We start from the raw sequence: 18,707 nt of genomic DNA on the forward strand, positions 1-18,707 counted from the left end.
ATCGTGGGGTTGGACTTTACCAGTAGCTCAGCACAGCCCCCTTTAATCTGTCTATGGCTGGAAAATAATCTCAGCCCATATTTTGGTGGGTTTTTCTGCTCCAGGGGTTCTTTTATTGCTATTTTGGGGGTAATTGTATCAGGAGCTCTGTGTGTTTAATGTCTTTCCTCCACCATCTTCGATGACATTTTTCATGACAATAACTCCACTTCTGCTGAAAAGAGCAATGGAACTATAGGCTAAAGACCTGGATTCAAATCTTAGTTCTAATACTTTTCATGAAACCTTGAGAGAAATCACTTAATATCTCAGGCACTTAGGCCCCTCCTCTGTAAAGTGAGGGGGTTGTAGAGCCAGAATAATATAGTGAAAGATAGACTAGTGAACTGAGAGCTTTTTGTGATATCTGGACCTCAGTTTCTTATTCTTTAAAATGAGGGGGTTAGGGCAATAGATAAGCTCTCAAGTTTCTGCATTCTCAATGTTCTGTGATTCTGCTGTAGCTTGAGCACATTTTTTCATAGAGTTCAAACAACCTACAGACTTAAGACTATCTGAACTATTTTCACAATAGTGAAATTATTTTACTCCTCTTTTTCTTTGGAATTCTTTTGCACCTACATCTATCTATATATTTTTAAAATAAGACCATATTACAAGTTGAATCATTTTATCTTCCTTAACTATCAAAGTGTTGCTTTCTGCCCATTCAGTCAATATTGATCAAGAACAGAGACTGTGCTCTTGTCACTCAGGTCATTCTCATGTAATTTGGTAGTGGTCAAAAATATCATAGCAGGACCCCAAGGTCCAAGTGAGACCCTGGTTTGCCCTGTGTTTGGGTCACTGAAGGAGGTTTTAAATTTTCTGTTCTATTTTTAAAATATCACCTATCAAAATAACTGGCCTAGGTTTCCTAGCTCCTGCCTTAATGATTTTTTTTTCCTTCAAATAGTCTGCTTTATCTCCCACCTTTGAAGTATCATGGACCCCAGCTCACCTGGTGTCCATAAACTTTAAAAAACATAGATATAGATCTATGTGTGTATATTGCAAACTTTATTTTAATATAATTGGCTATTTTTGTCATTTGAAAAATTTTATTATGTGCATTTTAAAAACATTTTTCTGAAAAGGAATCCACAGGTTTCACCAAACTGCCAAAGGGGTCCATAATACAAAAAAGGTTCACAATCCTGCCTTGGAGGAATTGCTTGCTTTGAAGTAGATGTAACTTAATCTGAAAAGTCCCATTTTCCATTCCACCCTGAACCTAAATCTCCCAAGAAATACCCCATCCCAGCCTACCCTGTGTCTTCCAGTGTAAAAAAAAGTGCAGAGAAATGTAGAATTCCTAGTAAAATGTAAGCTCTTTATGGTCAGGAGCTATTATTAATTTTTATCTTTTTATCCTCAGTGCTTAGACAGTGAATGTCCTTGTGAATAGTAAAAGACTTTATTGAATGGAGCTCCCTTGTGGAATTGAAATCTCTTTCTCAATAACTATATTTCTGATCACTTTTTCCTGTCTAGGACTTTCAGGCATAATATTTCAGGCCATCAGGAAGAGATTCTTTCTAGGGATCTGCTCTCAGAACTGACCATTTGGTCAGTGCCAGTTAAAGATGAAAGGGAAGAGGAATCAAAAAGAAGAGTGGTTTATATTAATATTTTTTAAATTTTAAAAGTCTTTTAACAAAAAACAATTATCAAGTGAACTTGAATCTGGGGCATTTTTTCCCCTGTGTTGGATGCTGGGAGCTTCTAAGCATGACTGACTTCCCAATCTGTAACTCTGCCTGTGTGCTGAATATTTCAAAAGACCACAGCCAAGGGCACATCTTTGTAGTCACTGTCTATGTTCTTCATGTGCTGGGCAGGGATTTTCCCCTCATACATCATTCACAGATTTCTACAAATGATTCCAAATAGTCAGAAGCATCATTTATTCCCTGTCCAGCACTGTCATTAAATAACACCAATGTATGTATGTGTGTGTGTATACACATACATATACACACATACATACATGCATACATATACACTGTATATGCATGTATATATGTATGCGTGTGTGTGTGTAATATCTCCTTGCAAACTGCCATCTAGGACATTGTATAGCTGATAGGTTTACATTCTCGCCAAAAGACCAGGGCTGGGGACCATCAAGAAAGAAATAAGGATGCAATGTGCGAGGAGACTTCACAAACCTACTCGTGCATGACTTTATTTCCTTCTAGGATTTTACTTCAGGAATTTATCATCCTCTTTCTTCCCTTTTGGGTGACAGACTGTTATTTCATGTACTGCTGGGAAGATAATTCAGAATTCTGTTTATTCTAATGCAGTTCAAAATGTCTGTGACTAGCATCTGAAAATACTTTAGAGTGTTAAGATCTGGCAACCAAATAGAGTTTTGAACCATGTTTTCGCAGTCTGTCTGTCAGTCTCTCTCCCTCTTTATGTAAATCAAGGTGGAGAACTGAGGCAATTATCCAAATCTTTAGAGACATCACAGAATTGAGGAAAGGAGGAGGGAGAGGCAGGCCTAGACAAGAAGATCCCTTTCTGTATTAATTTTTGGTTCCTAGCTTTATGGGCTAAGTATGGGGAGCTGCTTAGGAAGATTCCATTCTGGTCAGTTCCCTCAGGAGCACAGATTAATTTCCCTGCTTGCTATCAGTGGTGTCCTTTGCCCTGAGACAGGGGCATTTCTATCTTCCCCTTACCATTGTCCACATATTTACTTTAATTCAATTGTATATTTCATCAATTTCTCATCCATCTCTCAAGTCCACTGTCTGCATGAGGTCAGAAGTATAAAATGAGTTGGCTGAGACCCAAGATGCCAAAGCCAGCTACATGCTATAGTTGGCTCCTTTCCCCTGAGGCCAAACACGGCTACTCATCAGCCTCCTTCTTGTCCTGTTCTCTCCAGGCTCTGTGCCTTTGCTCCCATCATCCTCTAGACTTGGAATGGATCTTATTCTCTCTCTCCATCTCTATCTTTCCAACCATCATCTGTTAAAATTATTTTCCTTCAGGACAGCTAGCTAACACAATGGATAAAGCACCGGCCCTGGATTCAGGAGGACCTGAGTTCAAATCCTGCCTCAGATACTTGACACTTACTAGCTGTGTGACCCTGGGCAAGTCACTTAACTCTCATTGCCCCACCACACCCAAAAAATTATTTTCCTTCAAGGACTAGTCTCCAAGATACTTTCTCTGCCTCTCCAATGCTTCTCCCCAAATAAGAGTGATCTTTTCCTTCTCATATATCTCATTATACTTTGTCTTTTCCTTTCATTTTGCAATGATCACATTCTGGCTCTCTCTCACTCATTCCATACATACTATCTGTTGCGAAAACTTATCATTTTTACTTTTACAAAACTCATTGTATATGTTCCTTTCTCTCCATTTACAGCCACCATCCTGGTATAGACTCATCGCCTCATGCCTGAACTATTGCAACAGCCTTTTGTTGGTTTCCCTGCCTTAATTCTCTCCCCACTTCAGTCCATCCTTCACTCAGCTTCACTCTCCGAGAGATTTTCCTAAACCACGTGCCAGGCCATGTCATTCTCCTACTCAATAAATTCCATTGGCTCCTAATTACCTCTAGGATCAAATATCTTTTTAGCATTTAAAGGCATTTACAACCTGGCTCCTTACAACCATTTCAGTCTTCTTTACATTTATTCCCCTCCATGTACTTTATGATCCAGAAACATTTAGCTTTTTCACATGGCACTCCATCTCCCACCTCCATACATTTCCTCTTAGCCTCTACCTCCTGGCTTCACCAGTATTCCCAACACTAACTCAGATCTCAATTTCTGCCTATAAGATTTCTCATAATTAGTGCCTTCCCTCTGAAATTACCTTCCATCTACTCTATATATGTCTTCTACTAAAGCAGTTCATGCCCTGGGAGCTAGTTTCTGTTGTTCAGTCATTTCAGTCATCAGACTCTTTGTAACCCCACTTGGTGTTTTCTTGGCAAAGATACTGGAGTAGTTTGCCATTTTCTTCTCTATCTCATTTTACAGATAAGGAAACTGGGGCAAATGGGTTTAAGTGACTTGCCCAGGGTCACACAGTAAGTACCTGAGGCCAGATTTAAGTTTAGGTCTTTCTGATTCCAGTCCCCTCATTCCATTAAACTAACACCTCTGGTGTGACAGCTTATTGAGCCCTTTTCAGGGCTGTTCACAAGCCTTTGATGTCCATCTGATTCACCCAATTCTTACCTGTGGCTCCAAGAAGCTGTGGTGTGCCCAGAAACTATACTCCAGTAAAACCATCTTAGCAGATAAGTAAACCTGGCTGAGGGTACCTAATGGGCTTCAAACCCATTAGAGGTTTAGGGAATGTCTACCCCCGAGCATGTGAAGACTTCCCCCAGTGAGATAGGCAAATGAGAACAAGTTGTTCAAATAACCATGAAGGTGGCTGAAGCAGACATTGTGGAGCACTTAGAGCTTGGTCAGACATTGAAGATGCTAAGGTCACCCATTGTATCCTGAGCCAATGGACTTCAATGACACAGAAGAGAGAGTGAGGCTAATGACTTTGTTCCTCACTTAAATCCAATTCACACATGACTCACGACATCACTCATGATGTCATCGGTCCTCTTTGAAAACAAAAGACAAAGAATAATGTCTTCTATGTACAAAGTTGTTTGCACGGTGTCTGTTCTATAAGAATGTGAACTCCTGGGGGCAGCTGGTGACACAATGGATAGAGCACCGGCCCTGGATTCAGGAGGACCTGAGTTCAAATCTGGCCTCAGACACTTAACAATTACTAGCTGTGTGACCCTGAGCAAGTCACTTAACCCCAATTGCCTCACCAAAAAAAATGTGAACTCCTTGAGGGCAAGAATTTTGTTTTTTTCCATTCCTTGCTTCCCCAGCCTATAATACAGTACCTGGCAAGCAGTAAGCATTTAAGGAATATTTGTTAACTGATTGACATATATCCATTTTTGCACTTGAATCCTTCCTGTTAAGCTATAAGCTCCCTAATAGAAGGAATTAGGAATTATAAAATTGATTTAGCAGTTTAATGATTAATGTATCCCCTGTGTAAAAACAATTGATATGGGGCAGCTAGGTGGTGCAGTGGATAGAACACCGGCCCTGGAGTCAGGAGGACCTGAGTTCAAATCCAGCCTCAGACACTTAACACTTACTAGCTGTGTGACCCTGGGAAAGTCATTAAACCCCAATTGCCTCACTAAAAACAATAAAAAATGAAAAATAAAATAAAATAAAATAAAATAAAACAAAAACAATTGATTAAGTAGATTTTAGAAACAAGAAGAAATCTTGGCATAGTGGAAAAAACACTGAACTTTGAAATTAAGCCTTTGCCATGTTACTTACTACCTGTGTGACTGTGGAATAGTCCCTTAGCATCTCTGCAGCTGATTTTCCTTGCCTGAAAAATGAAGATGTTACATGAATTGATCTTCAACTTCTTTCTAGCTCATATATTTTTCATACATTTAAATTCCATAGCTTCAGCCATTCCCCAATTTTGGATCACCTCTTATATTTGCATTATTTGGCACTTTAAAAAGAGATATATAGGGGCAGCTAGGTGGCGCAGTGGATAAAGTACAGGCCCTGGATTCAGGAGTACCTGAGTTCAAATCCGGCCTCAGACACTTGACACTTACTAGCTGTGTGACCCTGGGCAAGTCACTTAACCCCCACTGCCCCGCAAAAAAAAAAGATATATAGTTTTGTATATCCTTAGAGTTTGTTTTACATAGGATTATTCTCTTTTTATATACCCATCTTCTAATTCTCCCTTCTCCCTTCTCCCCCTTCCTTCCTATTTCCAAGTGAAATATATTTCTGTACCCAACTGTCTATGTGACCAGTTCAGATGAGAATGAGGTTCAAGTGTCAGTTGTTCCCTCTCCTCCTTTATATAGATGTATTTATGTATGTATAGAGTTATGCACATATTTTATTTTAATATATATATATATATATATGTGTGTGTGTGTGTGTGTGTGTGTATGTGTATGAGTGTATGGATGTGTATATATGTGTGTATAGTCCCAGCATTGCGCCTTGAACATAGTAACAACTTAATACACATATGTTGAATTCAACTAAGCATACTCTTTAGCTCCTGCTGTCATCACACTTGGTTTATTTGGGAAATGGTCAATACAAAATAACAAAAGCTTGTCACCTGCCAGACAGAACAGAATGTGGGACTCTGGTCCTATAGTCCATTTCCTAACCATACACAGAACAGAGAAAAAGAGACTTAAGCATTTTGATGTGATTATCAAGAAATATTGAGCTAGCATGAAATGGCAACCCCTGAACCAATCTGACCTGAGCCCTCATCATCCCTCTGGAGGGCAATCACAAGGTCAGCCAAATATTTGTCAGAGCAGAAGTTAGGGCAGATTCAATGGCTGTGTTAAGACTTACCCTGGAACTCCATTCCCTTCATGAGTCACAGGGCCAATGAACTTTTGAGCAAACATCTGATAATTCCTAATGGTTCAGGCATTTCTTCTCTCTTGCTTTCTTCTTTTCTGACCCCCTCCCTACACACACAAACACCTTTTCCATTCTCAGGAAGAAAAACAAAGAACACCTCACTAAATTTTGAAAATTGCCTAGTGACTAAACTAAACCAGGGCTTCTTAAACTTTTTGCACTCATGATAACTTTTTACCCAAGAAATTTTTGCACAACTCTGGGCATCTAGGGATATAAACTATGTATACATAACCTTTTACTGTTGCCAAGTTTTTCACAAACCCATATTCAGTTATGTGACCTATATGGGATTAAAACCCACAGTTTAAGAAGCCCTGATCTAAAATTCTCTCCAGAAAACACGTATAGGGTATGGGAAGGGGTATGTTTGTAACTGTTGGTTGAGATTCTATTTGTTTGAATTGGGCACTGAATGAGGCAATGTAGTTAGGGTGCTTTCCCTGGTCCATGATCCCTCGGGCTTTTCTTTTTAAGTTCCCTCACATTAAGACTGCTTTTGAGTCAGAATTCATCAGGCAGCAGAAGTAGTGAAAGGAGTCCTAGATTTTAACTTAGAAAACTTGGGTCCAAATCCGTGATAAGTGCAAACTTTTTATTGTTTAATATAATAGTTGTAATGATAGGATATCATTGATGATATGATATGATATGATATGATATGATATGATATGATATGATATGATATGATATGATATGATATGATATGATATGATATGGTATGATATGGTATGATATGGTATGATATGGTATGATATGATATACCATGTGATATATTATATCATCCTGTCCTACCACTATTTCATGTTATGGAGTCACTTAGGCTAAATGTCCTAATGCCCATAAAGCATATAGGCAAAGCCAGAGAGGGTTATTCTTTTCCACTATTCTGGCCTGTGTTAATCTTGTGTCAAACAGATAATGGTCACAGCTTCTGAATAGATAAAGCTGTTAAACTGATGCAGGGGTCTTGCATGATTGAATAGGCATCCTCCTGTTGAAGAAACTCCTCCTACGTGAGCCTCACCCAAGCTTGGCATGAAGAAATGACCCCTAGAACTTTTCACCACATCTGGGTCTGACTAAGAATGCCCCCTCCCACATTTGGAACTGAAGACCTGTTCTCAAGCCCATTTTTAGAAGATAGTATATAATTTTTCTAGCTGAATCTTAACTTTGAGCATATTCTGTCCCCAAAACATCTCCCTCCCCCTCAAGGAGCAGGAGTTTCTTACATTCATGAGGGAAACCTCTGTTTATATTACCAGGTAGTATGGGTATATCCTTTTTATTTTGCCTTCTTTCTGGGCTACAAAATAATGAAGCTCTTATTTCTATAAGCTTCCTGAGTACCAATTTCTCTTTTTTTCTTTTTTTTTTCAGGGCAATGAGGGTTAAGTGACTTCCCTAGGGTCATACAGCTACTAAGTGTCAAGTATCTGAGGCCAGATTTGAACTCAGGTCCTCCTGAATCCAGGGCCAGTGCTTTATGCACTGTACCACCTAGCTGCCCCCCGAGTACCAATTACTTGTAAATTCCCTAACCCAGGTTCTTGCTTTAACCTGAGCCATGAGGCCAAATAAAGTAAAATCCCATTTGTGGTACTTATTAATATTAAAATTTTGTTCAGGTTCCTTGACTTCCCTGAGCCTCAGTTTCCTTGTCTATAAAGGAAGTTAATAATGCCTGTACTATTTTCTGCACGGTATCATAGAATCATAGCCTCTAGACCTAGAAGGGATTCAGAAGCCCTCTAGTCCAACACCCTCATTTTATAGATGAGAAAACTGAGGTCCACAGAGGTTGAGTGATTTGTCCAAGTTCTTCCAGGTCATATAGAAGGATACATTGTAACTTGTGTCCTCTGGAATGACTCCAGAGTCAGTGTTCTTTTTAATTGTGTCATGTCTGGGTGCTGTTGGCAGTTCCCTTCCCATCTGTGACCATCAGTTTCTTCATCTGTTAAAGAGAATACTTGATCAAATTGATCTCTAAGCTTCCTCTCAGCTCTAATAACCTATGATTCGATGAGCAGAGAAATTATAATAACACATGGCAAAGTGTTATCTTTTTAGCTTCTCTTCCTCCACAGCCTAACATTTTCTTTTCTCCTCTTGTACAATCTGGAGGTAAGTTGAGGAAACATGCCCCTCCCTTTTTTTCATGACAAGGGATTACAGTGGGACTGCTTCCTAGAAGTATAATGAGAATTGGTTCAAAAAATTTTCAGTATATTATCCACATTTCTGAAGGAAAAGAAGAGCTGAAGTATATGATTAATGGGCTACTCCTGCAAAGAGGGAAATTCTGCCGCAGCCCAGAACTTTAATATTCGTGTCAAAAATTGCATTCAAGCTGAAGCTCATACTTTAATTTCTTCTATGTTAAATACACACACATATACTCAGTAACACACACACACACACACACACACACACACACACACACATCCCCCAACTAAAAGCTTGACATTTAGCGAAGCGAAGGGATATTAGATATAAAGCAGTTTCAAAATGCCCTCGTTGGTTGTGTTTCAATTTTGATTAATGTTTAAGACAGAGCCCCTTCATCTGAATTACTAATGTGAATAAGCCCAGCCCCAAGGGAACTTGAAATGGAGTAAAGAGCTGTTTTGAGCCCTTCTTGCTGCATTGAGCATTTAAGGTGGAGATAGCCCTTGGCAAATCATTATCCAGGGATATCTCCCCCTCTACTTCCTCCCCTTCAGTGACTTTCTTCCTTCCCTTAAAGTTATATATAAATAGAGCTATTATTTCTTCAGGAAGGTCCTCCCCTGCTACTTCTTCATGGTGTGGAGAAGAGTCTTGACTTCCATAGGAATGGAAGTTGTGGCGGGGCTTACCAAATAAAAGGGCTTCCATGCAGATTTAGTTGCAGGTCTCCTACCTGTCATCCAATGACAAGTCTAGTTAAGTATAGATGGCTTTAATAATGCAGTTTAAATCAACAAATACCCATTAATTAGTTATGATAACTACAAAATTTACTGAGAACTGATTCTCCACCCAGTCCCCCTACCCAGGAGGGTGAATTTTCTGGGGCTAATCAATCTTTTGTCAATTCCAGACTCTTGATCTACTCATGGACTTTCCCCCAAGCAAAATGATCCCTGCCTTACTCCCTGGACTTTATGTTATTATGTAAAAACTACATTAAGTAGTTTTTTTATTTAGAATTAGTAGCATCTATACTTAAATTAGGAGCAGTTCTACTGTTTCTTTTGTTAAAGGTTCATTGACATTAAATAGTTGTGCCCTACTCTGGAGCAATCTTTTGGTTCCCTTTTGTTCTGTTACCCCATAAAAACCCTGTCCTCAGTTCCCACCTTTCCGTATTCCTAGTTTTGGCTTTGACCAAGAGCTATAGTTCCTCTGCCCCAATTAAAGACCTTATTTCTCCTGCATTGATTGTTTCGTTGATTTCCAGATTAACAGTTACTATATGTAAGGGCAGAGAAGCAGTTTGATATAACACATAAAAAGTTGTCCTTAGAATCCAGAAGTCCTGGGTTCAAGTCTTGTCTTTGATAACTAGTGGCCACCTGACCAAGGACAAGTTACTAACCCTCTCAATGCACTAGGCAACTTTGTAAGACAATGAGTTGAATTGGTAGGGGAAGGTCTAAAGAAGAAGGAAGAGGAGATATTAGGTACTAGAAATATAAAGACAAAAAATAAAAAAAGTCTCTGCCCTCAAAGGTTTTATAACATATTAAAAAAAGTGAATAAGAAAGTAAATGTGAAATAAATGCAAAATAATTCCAAAAATGCCAAGATGTGTATTTGGGGGTGGAAGGAAGTGTGGAGACCAGAAAAGTCTGATATAGGAAGTGGGGTCTGATCTGTGCTTAGAAGTAAGAAGTCAGAGAGATGAAGGGAATGAATTCTCGACATGGAAGACTACTTAAGATCTCTCAGAGAGGAAAAAAAAAAGCCAGAATTGAACTTCCTCAGTTACAGCACATCAGAGGAATAGATGACCCAATGATGGTAGCCTTGGTTGAATATATTTTATTATAAAAGGACAGAGGGGGCAGCTAGGTGGTGCAATGGATAAAGCACTGGCCCTGGATTCAGGAGTACCCGAGTTCAAATCCAGCCTCAGACACTTGACACTTACTAGCTGTGTAACCCTGGGCAAGTCACTTAACCCCCACTGCCCCGCACACACACACACACAAATTAAACTAAAAGGACAGAAATATGATTATAGTTATCATGTAAAGCTAGGCCCACGCAACCCAGTGATACTTTTAAAGTATGTACTTTTTTGCCTGTCATTTCCATAATCTCATGTAATGTGTAATCCTATATACTCATAAGAAATAATCAGTTTCTAAGAACCTAAAGATCCTCAGCAACAACTCTGAGCTTGAGGTTCAGTCGGAGCCACAGGAAATGGGAAATTCAAAATCTACCTGATATTTTTTCTAGTTAGAGCTCAGAGCAACTACTAAATGGAGACAAAGGGGGCTATAGAAATATATTGACATACATACGTGTGTGTGTGTTTTCTGTTGCTTGTCAAGCAAGGCTGACTAAAAAGAACTCTGGAATTCTACTAGAAATTCTGAGGCCCTGGGAGCCAGAGGCAGTAGAGACTGTATTGCTAAGGCCTTGGAACCACCAGAGACTAGGAACAACTGGACTGACTTTTCCTTGAAAAGACCCTTTCCCCCCCAGCCCGCTCCCCAGTGGAAAAATACAGAGTACAAGAGATACTGATAAATAGGGTCACGAGGCTTGCGGTTAGGCCCAGTGTCAGGACTGAAGCCCACACCCAAACAGATGGCCTCACTTGATGAAGCCCACACCCAAACGGATGGCTTCATTTGGACGAGCCAATGAAAATCCCGTAACTATGCTTCTGCTTCTGTACGCGCGCTTCTGCCTCACCAACCCCATAAAAAGGAATCGCACAGGAACCCCGGCGTGCCAGTTCCCCAAGCGGCCTGGTCGCCCACAGGTACCTGTGTTCAATAAACCTCGTGTTGTTTGCATCAGATTGGTGGTCTCCGCTCGGTCTTTGGGTCCCGGGGTCTCTCCTGAAGGAAGGGTCCAATCAGGATCTTTCATTTGGGGGCTCGTCCGGGATCGGAGACCCCCCACCCAAGGACCACCGACCCACTGTCCGGAGGTAAGCTGGCCAGCACACTGTTTGTGAATTGTGTCTGATTCACTGTCTGCGCTCGCGTCTGGACTGGGGTCCGATCGGATTCATCTGTATCTGGCGAGGGCCAGAAGGAGCTGACGGGCTCGGACTTCTCCCTCGCAGCCCTGGAAGACGTTCCAGAGGCATCTGTACCTGGGTCCTCCGGGACATCTGGGCCCTCAGGTCGAGGGCCATTTAAAGGAGCTAGTTTTTTTGGAGCCCGACCCGTATCGGAGGGATACGTGGTTCTAATCGGAGAGAGAGAGTCCGGACTCTCAAAATCTCCGTCTGAACTTTTGTTTTCGGCTCTCCGCCGATACCGCGCCGCGCGTCTATTTCTCTTGTGTCTGAGTCTCGTCCCTGTCTCTGTCCTAACCGCCTTCACTGTTCTTGAAAATATGGGACAAAAAGTGACCACTCCTCTGAGCCTGACTCTGGACCACTGGAGTGAAGTTCAGGTTTGGGCACATAATCAGTCAGTAGAAGTTAAGAGAAAGAAATGGGTTACTATCTGTTCCTCAGAGTGGCCCGCGTTTAATGTTGGATGGCCACGGGAGGGCACCTTTTAACACTGATATTATTTCACAGGTAGAGGCCAAAGTCTTCAACCCTGGACCTCACGGACACCCCGACCAGGTCCCCTACATCGTGACCTGGCGGGCTCTGGCCTCAGACCCACCTCAGTGGGTCCAGCCTTTTATTCCCCCCCCTAAACTCCGTTCTCCTCTCACTACCCCAAGTGCCCCACCCTACCAAGCGCTATCCCTTCCCCTCCTCACCCCTACCTCTTCTTCCCTTTACCCTGCCCTTACCCCACTTCAGGATAGGGCTGTTCAAAAGCCTCCCAAGGCTACCCCCGTTTTGTCCCCTGACGCAGCGTCCCCCCTCATCGACCTGTTGACAGAGGAGCCGCCACCATATCCTGAGGCGGCACCGGCAGGACAGGAGGAGCCCGACTCTCCAATTTCCCCCATTGCAGGGAGGCTTAGGGACTGTCATGAGCTGCCGCTAAGTCAAACCTCCCAGGCCTTTCCCTTGAGAGAGGGCCCTAACGGCCGGCCACAATACTGGCCCTTCACTGCTTCCGACCTTTACAACTGGAAGCAACATAACCCTTCCTTTTCTAAGGATCCCGTTGTCCTAACTAACCTAATTGAGTCCATTTTAGTCACTCACCAGCCCACCTGGGATGACTGTCAGCAGCTTTTGCAGACCCTGTTGACCTCGGAAGAGAAGCAGAGAGTCCTCCTGGAAGCCCGGAAGAATGTATCGGGGGAAGATGGGCGACCAACCCAATTGCCCAATGAGATAGAGGAGGCTTTTCCCTTGACTCGACCCCACTGGGATTTCAACACACCAGGAGGTAGGGAGCACCTACGTCTCTACCGCCAGTTGCTTATAGCGGGTCTCCGCGGGGCTTCAAAACGCCCCACTAATTTGGCACAGGTCAAGCAAGTGATACAGGGAAAAGAGGAGACGCCTTCTGCCTTTTTAGAAAGACTTAAGGAGGCTTATAGAATGTACACTCCTTACGACCCCGATGATGAGGGACAGGCTACCAGCGTATCCATGTCCTTCATTTGGCAATCGAGCCCAGACATCAGGAGTAAATTACAGAGGTTAGAAGGGCTGCAGGGGTATACCCTCTCAGATTTAATAAGAGGGAAACTCCAGAAGAAAGAGAGGAGGGAGCAGGATGAGAGAGACAGGAAACGGAATCGGGAATTAACTAGGGTGTTGGCCACCGTTGTCACTCAGGGGCAGAGCAGAGAGGGAGTTAGACTGGGAGAGCGAGAGCGTGGAAGAACCAGACCGGCTTTCGTCTCCCAGGTAAGTCAGAAGGTGGCCAAGTTATTGGGGATTGATTGGAAATTGCACTGTGCATACAGACCCCAAAGTTCAGGGCAAGTAGAACGTATGAATAGAACAATCAAGGAGACTTTAACTAAATTAACGCTTGTAACTGGCTCTAGAGACTGGGTCCTCCTCCTGCCCCTGACCCTATATCGGGCCAGGAATACCCCCGGGCCCCTAGGCTTAACTCCCTTTGAAATACTTTATGGGGCGCCACCCCCTGTTGTAAACTTTCTTGATTCTGATATCTCCTCTTTTGCTGACCTTGCTACCCTACTAGCCCACCTCCAGGCGCTCCAGATTGTCCAGAAAGAAGTGTGGAAGCCACTGGCAGCGGCTTACCAGGAGCAGTTGAGACAACCTACTGTGCCACATCCGTTCCAGGTTGGCGACTCCGTCTGGGTTCGTAGGCACCAAGTCAAGAGCCTCGAGCCCCGGTGGAAGGGACCCTACACCGTCCTCCTGACCACCCCGACAGCGCTCAAGGTTGACGGTATTGCTGCTTGGATCCACGCCTCCCACGTGAAACCAGCCTCTTCAGGCCTGGACGACCCAGCAGGACCTGACCCCAAAGAATGGAAAGTCCAACGCACTCCGAACCCGCTAAAAATAAGACTTGTATCCTCTTCCTAATATTAGTACTGTTAGGGGCCGGGGAGGGTTCCCCCCACCAGATAAGGCAACTTAAGTGGCAGGTGTTATCCCAAACCGGGGAAGTTGTCTGGGAAGTGGGCGGAACCCATGCCGTTGGCACTTGGTGGCCCGTCCTCACCCCAGACTTCTGCCAGCTAGCAGCAGGATTGGACACCTGGGACATACCGGGGGTTGATCTAGCCCGGCTGAACACCAGCCTTCATGGCACCCGGCCGCAACAGATGACCGCCCCCGGATGCAGTAGCCCCACTGCTAGGTGCCGCCTAGGGCAGCAAGACTTTTATGTTTGCCCTAAAGATGGTAGGAACCGAGGCCTGGCAGAGCAATGCGGGGGCTACAACGAGTACTTCTGTGCCGCATGGGGCTGTGAGACCACCGGAGATGCTTACTGGGAACCCTCCTCCTCCTGGGACTTAATTGTTGTTAAAAGGAGCTACAAGTGGCCTGATGCCGAAGCTAACGCCTGCTATCGACCTCCGGGAAATACCCCCTTTACTCCCGGGTTATCCCTACCACTTAAGATTTCCTTTACTGACCATGGGAAAAAGAAAACTCCTGATCAATGGATCTCGGGCCTAACCTGGGGGCTCCGCTGGTATTCACCGGGGAAAGATAGAGGGGTCATTTTCAAGCTACAATTGCAGATAAGCGATCTTCCCCCTCTCCCAGTCGGCCCTAACCCGGTGCTCTCCAACCAGAGGGACCCTAGCCCCACCCAGCCGAGGCCCCCGGTGCTCTCCAACCAGAGGGACCCTAGCCGCCCCCAGCCGAGGCCCCCGGTGCTCTCCAACCAGAGGGACCCTAGCCCCACCCAGCCGAGGCCCCCCATACCGGTAACAGGCACCAGGGCCCCTATACTCTCTACGGCGGCCGCCTTGCCTCTGCCCTCCCCTTCGCCAATTCCGCTCGGAAGAACGGGGGATAGGCTCATGAACCTGGTGAAGGGGGCATATCAGGCCCTCAATTTCTCCAGCCCCGAGAGGGCGGAAAAGCTGCTGGTTGTGTCTGAACCCTAGCCCCCCTTATTATGAGGGCCTTGCCCTCTCTACCAACTTCTCTAACTCCACCACTCCTAGTGCTGCCTGCCTCACCCAGGGTCACGATTTAACTCTTTCACAGGTCTCAGGATCGGGGCTTTGCATAGGTAACCCCCCTCAGCACATCCGGGACGCCCTCTGCAACTCGACCATGCAAGTGGGGACTGGTTCCTTTTATCTAATCCCACCTAATGGGACCTTCTGGGCATGTAACACCGGCCTGGCCCCATGCGTGTCTGCAACAGTACTGAATGCAAAGGCTGACTACTGTGTGCTAGTACAGCTGTGGCCCCGAATAACCTACCACTCAGATAAGCTGGTCCTAAGCTATCATGAAAGAAGTGGCCTCCACCGGGTCGCCCGGGGACCTGTCTCCCTAATCACTCTGGCCATGCTGCTGGGGGTGGGGGGCATTGCAGCTGGGGCAGGTACTGGAGCAACGGCTCTCGTTAGAACAGACCAGTTTCTACTCCTGCATAATGCCATGAACGAGGACCTCAGGGCATTAGAGCAATCAGTGAGAGCCTTGAAAGAGTCCTTGACCTCGTTGTCGGAGGTAGTGCTGCAAAACAGGAGGGGGCTAGACTTGTTGTTTTTGAAGGAAGGTGGGCTATGCGCAGCTCTGAGGGAGGAATGCTGCTTCTACGCCGATCGGACGGGGGTGGTCACTGAAACATTGGACAGACTTAAGGAGAGGCTAGATAAACGTAAGAGGGACCTTGAATCGCAGCAGTCGTGGTATGAGGGTGTCTGGAAGCGATCCCCGTGGTTCACCACTCTTGTCTCATCCTTGGCCGGACCCCTTATACTTCTTTTCCTGATCTTAACCTTTGGACCCTGCATCATTAATAGGCTGACCCAATTCGTGAAAGATAGGATTTCTGTGGTTCAGGCTCTAGTGCTAGCACAACAATATCACGCCTTAAAGCAGCAAGAGGAATAACCTACAAAGTAAATGATTTTACTTTAGCCAAAAGAAAATGGGGGAGTGAAAAGACCCTTTCCCCCCCAGCCCGCTCCCCAGTGGAAAAATACAGAGTACAAGAAGATACTGATAAATAGGGTCACGAGGCTTGCGGTTAGGCCCGGTGTCAGGACTGAAGCCCACACCCAAACAGATGGCCTCACTTGATGAAGCCCACACCCAAACGGATGGCTTCATTTGGACGAGCCAATGAAAATCCCGTAACTATGCTTCTGCTTCTGTACGCGCGCTTCTGCCTCACCAACCCCATAAAAAGGAATCGCACAGGAACCCCGGCGCGCCAGTTCCCCAAGCGGCCTGGTCGCCCGCAGGTACCTGTGTTCAATAAACCTCGTGTTGTTTGCATCAGATTGGTGGTCTCGGCTCGGTCTTTGGGTCCCGGGGTCTCTCCTGAAGGAAGGGTCCAATCAGGATCTTTCATCCTAACCTCTTACTTTCTAAAGCTTCCTATACCACCCTTTCTGCCTTCCTTTCAGCAGAGGACCTTGGTTTCTGCCTAATGGAGAATAAAGTTCATTTCCCATAAGCCATTGTTTTTCCTTTGTTCAACATATCAAAATTCTTCTACATCAAACCCCAAACTCTCTTCCTTTGATGAAAATGTGACGTCCTTCTTGCCAAGGTCACCTTTCCTACTTTATTTTTAACATGGTATCCTCTCCTGTCTCCTTCTGGAACAATTCTCTGCTTGTCTGCCTCTGTTTCTGTCTCTTATTCTCCTCTCTCTGTTTCTCTCCTCCCTGTCACTTTATCTCTGTGTATCTTTGTCTCTCTCTCTCTCTCTCTCTGCCTCTGTCTCTGTTTCTCCATCCATATTTATACACACACCTGCGCATTATACACACATACACACACAAAGATATATATGTATATATATATATATATATATAATCTCTCCTCTAATGCCTACCCCAAACATTACCAGATCTCCCTATCTCCTTACAAAACCTCAATGTCACCTTGTGCCTTAAATTAATTATATAATGTCTTTTTTCCTTTCACAGCAAAACATTTGTGCCATCTATACCAAAGGTGTCAAACATGTGGCCTACAACACACCTGAGTAGGGCCCAAACCAGATCAAAATGTATTTGGGAAATACTTAACAAAATGAATGAAAATCTAATAAAACATAGATGATATTACATGTTTTAATTGTCAATACGTGGTGCTCAGGGATCCTTATGTAGTGGCACTTGTTTTTGGTTTTTGGGGGTTTTTCTGTTTTGGTTTTGGTTTGGGTTTGGGTTTTTGGGTTTTTTTTGGCGGGGCAATGAGGGTTAAGTGAATTCCCCAGGGTCACACAGCTAGTAAGTGTCAAGTGTCTGAGGTCGGATTTGAACTCAGGTCCTCCTGGATCCAGGGCTGGTGCTCTATCCACTGTGCCTGGCACTTGTTTCTATTTGAGTTTGACACCACTAATCTACCACTCATTACCTTGATCTCTTCATCTCCCACTTTTCAATTCTTTGCCAGTCTTTGTTTTAGTACCAACACTCAAGAGAAACTACTCTTTCCAAGATTACTCCCAAAATATCTCACCTCCTAAGTCCAATGGTCTTATTTCAAGTTTTATACTACTTGACCCCCAAGCAGCTTTGGGAACTGCTGCCCAGCCCCTCCTCCCAGACACTTGTTTCTCCTTTGATTTCTGTACTCTCCCAGTTTTTCTCTTACCTTTATAATCCCTCCTTATCTGTCTCTTGTAAAGGATCATCTATCTTCTGTTCCCTATGCATAGGTATCCCACCCCCATTTTCCTCTCCCTTTTCCTCTTTCTCTCCCTCTCCTTTTCCCTCTCTCTCTCCTCCCTCTCTCTTATTGATCTTAGGTTCAAATATCTATATCCAGCAAACTTTCAAATCTACATATCTTTGCTGACTCTCCTGACATCTAGCCCTACATCTTTACCTGTTTGCAAGGTATCTCTATGTAGATATCCCTTATATACCTCAAACTTAACATTTTCCAATTATTACTGATAACCTCCTCATATACAGACAAACACACCTCCTCTAACTTATTTTTACTGATGATGCTATCATCTTTTCAATAACCTAGGTTCAAAACTTTGAAGTAATTCTCAATTTTTTTCTCTCCCTCATCCTCCCATATCCAATCATTTCTCAAATCTTGTCAGTTCTTTTCATAACATCTCTCTGATCTGCCCCATTCTCTCTGTCCATGTAACCACTAGCCTAGTTCTATTCTCATCATCTCCCCCTAGATTATCACAGTAGCCTCATAATTGGTCTCCCTGCATCTAGACGTTATCTTTTCCGATCTGTTCTCCACACAAATGTCAAAATAATCTTCCAAAGGTCCAGGCCTGATCTCTTGTCTAACACTTTCAGTGGTTCTCCATTGTCTTTGATTAAATACAAACTCCTCAGCTTGCTATTTAAGACCTTCACAATCAATCTTCACTGTTTTATATCACACTATTCTGCAGATTCTTAGATGCA

The 18,707-nt window shown here is 43.8% G+C and overlaps 1 protein-coding gene across 1 annotated transcript; it reads left to right on the forward strand.

Moving 5' to 3' along the window:
- Positions 1-12,110: 12,110 nt before the first annotated feature.
- LOC122739096 lies at positions 12,111-16,213 on the forward strand. The gene is given in 6 exon segments (XM_043980948.1): positions 12,111-12,225; positions 12,228-12,262; positions 12,265-14,107; positions 14,206-14,951; positions 15,015-15,209; positions 15,211-16,213. Coding segments are annotated over 6 exon segments (3,924 nt in total). The 3' UTR covers positions 16,201-16,213.
- The last annotated feature ends 2,494 nt before the right edge of the window (positions 16,214-18,707 follow it).

Source organism: Dromiciops gliroides, chromosome 2 (genome assembly GCF_019393635.1).
Source record: "Dromiciops gliroides isolate mDroGli1 chromosome 2, mDroGli1.pri, whole genome shotgun sequence".
Classification (NCBI taxonomy): Eukaryota; Metazoa; Chordata; class Mammalia; order Microbiotheria; family Microbiotheriidae; genus Dromiciops; species Dromiciops gliroides.